At 33.3% G+C, this 9,104-nt stretch overlaps 1 protein-coding gene across 1 annotated transcript; it reads right to left on the bottom strand.

Moving 5' to 3' along the window:
- Nucleotides 1–1,082: 1,082 nt before the first annotated feature.
- On the bottom strand, nucleotides 1,083–7,284 carry LOC137400468 (protein rolling stone-like). The gene is made up of 5 exons (XM_068086791.1): nucleotides 7,195–7,284; nucleotides 6,547–6,615; nucleotides 4,513–4,679; nucleotides 2,592–2,676; nucleotides 1,083–1,574 (listed from the first exon to the last, which is right to left on the bottom strand). The coding sequence occupies exons 1-5, from the start codon at nucleotides 7,282–7,284 to the stop codon at nucleotides 1,083–1,085; spliced, it is 903 nt and encodes a 300-aa protein (XP_067942892.1).
- Between the last annotated feature and the right edge of the window lie 1,820 nt (nucleotides 7,285–9,104).

Here is a 9,104-nt window from a genome sequence, read left to right as displayed (position 1 = left end):
ATGATATTGAGTTAGTGTGCATCATGAAAACTCAGAATTGTAGATCTGATAAATAATGGACAGTGACTGAACATAAGAATAGCTATGCTTCTATTTAAAAGAATGATGATTGATCGAAAAATCTTGAACAAGTTTGTTTTAAAGCACAAGCTATGCATTTCTTAAATGATTTTGTCAAAGGACCTTTGTCGTAGTTGTCTACACTTATTCTAGTCTCAAATAAGTTTAGCAACGGTAGAAGACAACTCCTTCTTCATTGCTTTTTATTTCAATATACAGTATACTAGATGTACATGTGTACACAGATTTGTAAAAATCTGACATGAAATATCAGTTATGAGAAACTTATTTAACATGACATTTTGACATGACATTATGACATTGTCTTGTAATGGAGAGGCTTTGGACTACTTAGCAAGCTTTTCTCAATGTTTTCTTTTTTAAATGTTGAAATTTAAAGTTTAACATTTCGACGCATTGATTTTTCTCCATAAAGACTGCTGGCTGTAGATCACCACTCATGTTAAGATTGGTTAAAGTACTTGTTTTTATAGTTTGGAGACAGAGAGAATTAATCGTAGTTGCAAGTATGGCGACCGGAAAACGAAGTCCGGTTTTTCTATTGTAATCTCTAAACCAAGATGTTAACAGAAAAGAGTATGCTCATAAAATATTATACAGTAAACAATTATCAATGCATTGTAATTATTAAACACCAAATTAGCTTGACGTGGATAAGGTAAAACATGTAGATAATCTCAAACATAATGTCAACACTCAAACAACCCAAATTTTTAGCTGTTTCATCTCTTCTTAGATAACATAGGTAAGTAAGTATACTATGGTATGCTATTTCTGAGTAGGTATAGATAGATTATTTTCTAAAGCACTACTATAAATGTATTTGATCATATTAAGTGCATACAGAAAACCACAAAATGAAATTTTTCTGATTGGAAGTACAATATTTGTTGTGCTGGAAAACTTGGGTAAGTCAACAAATCTATTCCAAATATATTGAAACTTACAAAAAATCTTATTACAAGTTACTTTCAGAATGTAAAAATGTTTTCACTACCAAGTCAAACCATTAATTTTTTGGATTTTACGCACATTATCAATGCCCTGTATATGAGAAAAAACACAAATTGCGCTACAAAATAAAACAAGCATAGACCACATACAACACCAGTAGTAAGCCCAGGGTTTGACCAATCTAGTACGATAGGGTATATAACTAGACCTTCCGCAAAATGCATTATTACGGAAAAAATAACGTAGAGAAATGCGTACACAACACAGTGATAAACATGAGCAATGCGAGAAGGAATGCCGGCTATATACTGTTCTATCAACATAAAGACACAGTTGATCACATGCACGCTGACATTAAAGAAGGTTATCTTTGTGTCGGGTGCAACGATAGCAAAAAGGACTCCCCAGTAGATGAGTGTGACAAGAATTGAAGTTGAGAGTGAGACGTTGTATAGAATCCATTGAATTTTCATGTACCAAGAGATAGCCTTGACATCTTGAGCTTCTTTTTCTTTAGCTTCGGCTCCATCATTGCACTCCTGTGAGCATTGTTAGTGAATTCAGGTGAGTCGGATAGTTGATGTTAGTGGCTTGAATTATAAACTTATGTTTTTTGGTGTTGTTTCTTGAAACCATCAAAATGCTGACAGGTTATGTGTAATTACCAAAAAACCTTACATTGAAAAACACTGCAAGTTGCAGCACATTAATTCCATTAGCTCAAAAACACTTTTTTTTCGATAAATTATTTAAACAGTGATGCCAAAAAAATTTCCCACTTTAGCTTAATACCAGCATTCATCTTAATAGATACATGTATTTGCCATATTTTGGATTAAAATAAAAATATAAAATAATGTAAACCTATAGCATTGTTCTACAAACGTATTTTTGAAAAAGTGGGTTTAATCCAAGTGATGAGACTTGTCATATTATAACTTTAATATCTCATTCATGCCATATTCCACTCATGCCACAGACTTACCATATTATAACTTTAATGTTTCACTCACACAAATAATAATAAATACAAGTAAATAGTTTTCTAGTTTAAACTTTAGCTGATATGGAGAATTTTTCATCGTTTAAATCAACAAAACTTGATCGCAGTTAAAACGTTCAGAAGAAAAATACATGCAAAATGACGTCACTAATTTCCATCATTGCTATAGTTGATATCGAATACTGCCCTCAAGTTATAGGGTTATACATCTCTATTCTATCAGTCCCTTTCCAACTAGAGCTTTCCTTGCAGCTTTCCAATCGCACATTTGCTTAAACTGATCGTTTCAATTACAACCAGGTTTTATTGATTTTAATCTTGACAGTCAAATCATCTCAAACACCGAAAGCATAGCAAATGATAAACAAATACGGACACTTTTTGATAAAGTTTACTATAATGTTCTGTAAGTTCATTTTAAAGGCATATGTGATGAAGGAAGCGAACAGAACTCAACATTACATAAATAATAAAAATATTCAAGCCATGAATTTTATAGAACTATTTTAAAATAAATTTGAAAATTTATTTTAGTAATATGTTAGTTTCTTACCACTTTGCCATTTTCTACCATTTCTACTTGTACCTTCGCCCTCCTCCCCTGGCATCTTTTTATCTCTCCAGGTAAGTGGATGCAGCTGAAAAGGGTCACAGCAAGCATTATAAAACTGTTGCTTTTGGATTAGCTAATTATAAAAAGTGCCAGCTCACCGATTCGTGATACAGGAAAGAACGCCAAAGTGGTTGATGCCGCAGTGTTATACATGGCAGCATTACAAAAGGTAAAGATTTGAACTATGTACAGTTGTCATGGTTGGTCATTGCTCTGTGACTATATCCCATGTAATGCTTGAGCATGCACTAGATTACTGTATGTGTGTGTTTGGGTGTACCAAATAACAATAAAAATGTTGCTGACTCAGCTTCATGTGTTTGCTGTTCAACCGCAGAATAAACAGTAGATGATGTCATAAAAAATTAAAATTTGCACAGTTTTTACTCTTTGATTTGTAAGGTGGTTTTGTCTCCGCAATTAAACTATTAACTGTTAGCAAAAGTTCAGAAATCAGCATAAATAAATTAAAACATTCTGCCGATAATTGATAGCGATAAAAACAAGCTCAAGCAGTGAGAATAAGTTTATGAACTTTAAAACTTAATTTTTTCTTCTGGTTTTTAGCCTAACCTTTTGTTTATCATTCATAATGTTTTTACTTCTTGATAGGTATTCCTTATTTTTATTCATAACATTTTGTGTAAACCTTTAAGCTTTGTTGTAATAATATGCAAAATATGACAAGTACACATGTAAATCGTCGTAAACCTTTAAACATTTTAGGTTGGATCATCCCCACTGTTACTGGGTCATCACTGGTCTAATTATTCTCAAACTGAACTTACCTGTAGGAAAAGTTATTTTTACCAGATAAAGTTTTTTAACTAACTGCTGTGGCAAACACAGGCTTCCAAATCCTTTGTAGACTATGCCTTGATTATGGTATTTGTATTTATTGTTTACGCATTTGACAAGCATCTTTTTTTATTCCACAACACCTACATACTACATCCACCATCTTATGTTTCTGTTTATGTAGTTTCTGTTACTACAACCTTCCATCCACTATCCCGACTCTTCGGTGATACTACTTGATTACCAAAAATTTGAAATATTTCTGTTCAACTAACTCAGTAATTCCTGATTTATGTCTTCTCATTTTTCTTTTGGCATTTAATGAAAAAAAATCATTTTGCTGATGGTTACTAATTCAAATAAAAGGTTATATATTCACACACAGCTGGTAGATGCTAGCTTTCCATTAAAATATGGTTAGTATAGGGAGAAATAGTAACGAATCTAGACCAGTCATCTATATATATATTTCTCAAAGTATGTTCGTGTGTCGTATGTTGTACATCTGTCTGCACTCCGGCTATATCCATTATCAGAATAACTGCAGCTGGACAACAATGCTGATGCAATGTCATGGAGTACCGTCATTAGAAGCCTAGCAGCTTACTGCAGTTTTCCATTGGCAATGTGCCAGGCTAATAGCTTGAAAGTTACAGTTGTTTGACAAAATTTTAAAACCTTCGCAGTTGTTTTCATTTTTCTCCAAATTTATTTCAACTACACAAAACACTTCTCTCATGATATGTAGTTTGAAAGTTAGAATGGTAAATGTTGTTATTTGTTAAATAGAAATCAATTTTCTGTTCAGACTTTTTATTACCCCGGCAATGCCTATGTGCACAGCTATATACTAATATAAAAGGGTTACCGGAATTCACCTTTAAAATACAGCGTTGATAACTAATGAAAAATCTGGGCATGTATTGTTGAGCAACCAACATTGATATCATGGGAGGAATGATAAAGCTGATGGCACTCTACATACATTAAGTACCTTGACTGGGTTTGAGAGCACTTCAAACAGAATCCTCTAGAAGCTTTAGCCTATGTACCATGATATTACCTGACAATGGAAGCTAGAAGGAAGTAAAGAATGAGCACTGTATAACTCCAATTAGTGTAGTAGATGAAGCTCCTCTCAGAGGGTGCAATGAAGACTGAGAATATGGTGAGTGAAAAGATTAGAACCACCAGTCTGTACACCATCACAGGTATAGCTCCTTCTCCAAACTACATACAAAATAACAGTCAATACACAGGTATAGCTTTTCCTCCAAACTACATGTAACATATCAGTCAATATACAGGTATAACTCCTTCAAACAACATAAAATATCGGTCAATACACAGGCCTAGCTCCCTCTCCAAACTACTTATAAATATTAGTCAATATACAGGTATTGTTATTTATATGTAGCTTGAACTTAGGATATGTAGTCCAAACTTTTGCTAACGGTCAATAATCTAGCTGCATACTGCATGCACAAAACTGCCTTACAAGTCAAAGAGTAAAAACTATGCCAAGTTTAACACAGTCAATACACAGCTATAATAATAATATAATATAATAATACACCGCTGAGCTTACACAGTCAATACACAGCTATAAGTACAGAGTAATATAATTAATGAGTATTAACTAACCAAGATAATTAAACAAAATCAAAGCTGTTATCCACACTAAAAAATAAGGGAAAATCCCCAAGTTATAAAACCTGTAAAATTTAAATCAATAAACGACTTAATAACAACGGAGAGTTATGTTAAAGTTGCACCATAGTTGCTCTTTGTTTATATACATTGTTATACCGAGCTACACAGTCCCATTGTAATGCTCAACACGGTGGTCTCAACTGAACATTTCAAAAACTTGAAGGTTTGTTCTGTTAGTTCGGCTGGTTTCTCTTAACTAGGCTTCATAGACAGTAAAAGAAAGATCCACTCAGTTGTTGACTATACCTTGCTTTGGGCAAAGTTGCTAATTGTATATATATAGGTTTCTCAGTAAGTATTGAATTTCCATAAACTACTTGTTGGTGAAAAGATGCATAACAGCTGCTACCTACTGTTCTCCAAGGTCTGCCCTAGAGACATTCATTTTATTGATTATCAAAAACATCCCAAGAGGATCAAAACAGGGGTATCAGCTGTTAACATCGAATTTTATGGCATGGACAATTTAGTTTACAACAGTCAAGTGCTATATTCCTATTTATGTAGCTTCAGTTCCTAGCATGCGTCTATACTTGGATATTTACTGTTATATACTGTTTGAAGTTATACTTGCACTACTAACAACTGACTAGCGCTGCAGAGCTTACAGTCTTAATCCTGTGATGAAGTTGCATTTATTTAGTTATGTATCTTTACCATTCACATCTGTTACATATAGCTTACGTATCGTTTACGTCTGTTGCATATGCAAGCTGAAAACGATATGTGGGTGGGAACAGAGTTAAAATCCAAATCTCCAGATACATGTATAACAAGTGACATGTATAACAAGTGACATGTATAACAAGTGGCATGTATAACAAGTGAAATGTATAACAAGTGACATGTATAACAAGTGACACTTTGCACTACATTCTCTTTTTGGGTGAAATAATGCCCAAAGCGTATTAGTTTTTGTGGCCGCAGATAACTACTCACCATCAATATTGATTATTTACTGATTATTGATTACTATTATTTATCAATAAATGGTTAGTTTTTAGTCATTATGGAATCTCTATGTCACCAATATAATGATGCCAGAGTTCGAAATACCGAGCAACTCATAATTCTAGCGCAGGTCAGTCACAGCATGTGGTAGGTGACCATTGAGTGGGGCTGAAAGTTACTATACATATAGTGTATAAAAGGCAAATAAATTCACAATGAATCTAATATTGTTTATAAAACGATAACATAATACAATTAATGAAAAATCAGGGCTTCATTATCTATGCCAAAAAGTGGCACAATTAAAACAATGACAGCCGGAATTCACTTTATGTACACCACAAACAATTCCAGTACAATTGTTGTAGTCAAAATATAAAAGCTCTCATTGGATCTATTCATTCTTTACTCATTGGTCATTCACTTCGTTAACCTTGAGGCCTAGTTTTTGCACCTTGTCTGAACAAGAATTATGCTTTGCAGCTTTATATTCAATGCATTCCTGAAGCAGAAAATATATGGTTTCTTAGAATATAACCATCTCAATCAAACAATTAACCCAACTATTTGAATCTAGTCTTTGATTTTCCACTGCAGGAAGGTTCAATCAAAACTATAATAGCTCAAAATGAGAGTTATGACAGGTATGTAGGAATGTACCTATCTAAGCAAGTACACAGAAATGTACCTATCTAAGCAAGTATATAGGTAAGCAACCCAGTGTAGGTATGTACGCAATGAGCTGTGCAGATATGTCAGAATGTACACATGTAGTATGCTATTTTGTAGTTATGAGGATGTGCATATATTTAGGCATATATTTAAGCTCTATACTCAGAGTATAAAAGAAAGGCACTGAAAAAATACGTTGTAGTCAAATGATACGAAAAACCACATGTTTAAACTAGTTTGATAGGAAAATTAATGTGACAGTAGAATGATGCCTAAAAAGAGTCAGTGGCAAAAAACATAAAGCGACTAATATCTTCCTGATTTCTCTGATATCTTTAAAAAGTAACAAGCAAACAATCTGTCTAATCGAAAAAGATTGTTTGAAAGATGGATTATAAACAAAACCTACCTTGGATTTGTACATCATTTCAGGTGTACAATCTCCAAATCCAGCCTTTCTTTTTGTAAATTCATCTCTGAGATCTGCTCTAAACGACATGCTGGCAGCCAAGAGTGTAAATGAGTCTGTCAGCTAAGGATATGATCATTTCAAAGCTAACATGTGGGCAGGCACAAAATCTTTCTAATCCCGATGACTGGCCATTGACAATACGGGCATTGTAACCATACACTATCAATTATTGATTTATAATGTTTTTATTTCTCTGAACTGAGATCATGCTTGATGATCAGGTACAATGGGCTTAAATATAAATGTAAATATAACATTGCGTGTAGGCCAATGATGCCCTTGACTGCATGCTTGACTGAGTCGGGGCAAAAAGTTATGCCAGTCATCGATTAACAAGCAGCGCTGCCGATAAAACAAAAATTCTTTTTGTTGTCATTACAATGGCAGCCTCTGACTGGGTTTTGTAGCTGAGAATCATAAAAACCAGCCTGTCAGGCATTTGCAGACCTTGTAGATAAGTAAATAATTATTTCACTTTTCGCTTTCTTGATGTTCCAAGACCAGCTTTCTGTCCGAGCCAAAGAAAATTGGCTCTCACTTCTTCCTTCATCAAATCCATGCACATAGCGAGCAAAGCAAGGCCAAAAAACAGATAAAACCCACATACTATTAGCTTGAATGTTTGCTCTGAAGGGTTACCTGTCCACGAACCTCCACCTGCCAAATAGTATATAAATGCAAATAATTCCTTCTACTAGCAGTTTGGATGTGTCAGCGTTTAGACAACCCGATGAGCTCATAACTTGATTGATCATTAATTATTGCGCAACAGCGATATAATGAAAATGTTTAGAAGCAGACTTCTCTGATAATTTTTAACTTCTCAGATACTTTGGTAAGTTACCGTTTTTTTATGACTCCGCCATATATAGTTTTTTGATATGTTTTGTCAGGTAGTTCTTACCACAATGCTGGCCTTATTATTATTATTATTATTATATAAAAAACTTTATTATTATTATATAAAAAACTTCTGTCAGTTTTTATACAGTTAGCTCTAAAACAACATCAGTGAATCATACAAGAAGACCGCTGTCACCTCAGCTAATTAAAATTATTTTTAAAACTGCATAATGATATCATATGAGTAAACAAGCAAACATTCTGCTTTGGTTTTTTTGTGCTCAGAAAAGCATAGGTTAGTTAGATTAATGAACCAAAGAAAAGGACAAATTTATTACAAACTGAACATTGGTCCAATCAATTATAATCAAATTACTATGAAAGTTTGCAAAACAATATTATTAAGTATTAACAGAGGTGAACCCCATTCGGTGACATGAATTAAAAATAGAGAGATTGTAGGTGAGTGCTGCTTTTAGAACTTTCTACTGGCTCAATATATATATATATATATCTATATATATATATATATATATATATATATATATATATATATATATATATATATATATATATCATGAACACATTTTTATGCATACTTTTCTTTAGTTTAATTATTAAAGATCGCTGGTAAAATACCATACATGTTGCAAACTTGTGACTAAAAGTGAGTTCTCAGGATGATCAGAAATAAGGTTTAGACAGCAATGAAAGATAGTAGTAATGTTAATATTAGATGTTGGGTATAAATTAGAGTTCTCATAAATGAACAGGAAGCTGCGTGAATAACTACTAGATGTCAATTATCAGCGCTAGTGTCACAGAAACTACAAAGTATATATCAGCTAGTATCTATGCATCTAACAAGTCATCAACAAAAACTAAAAGTTGGGCAAAAAATAGATTAGATCGGTACTATCCATTGAGTAGTTAAAATAATAGTACTGTACATACAACTAGCTGCCATGATGGTCAGTGTGTGCATCATAAAACTGAAAACAGTG

The sequence above is a fragment of the Watersipora subatra genome, chromosome 7, assembly GCF_963576615.1.
Source record: "Watersipora subatra chromosome 7, tzWatSuba1.1, whole genome shotgun sequence".
NCBI classification, from domain to species: domain Eukaryota; kingdom Metazoa; phylum Bryozoa; class Gymnolaemata; order Cheilostomatida; family Watersiporidae; genus Watersipora; species Watersipora subatra.
This window is presented reverse-complemented; position numbering and strand designations above follow the sequence as displayed.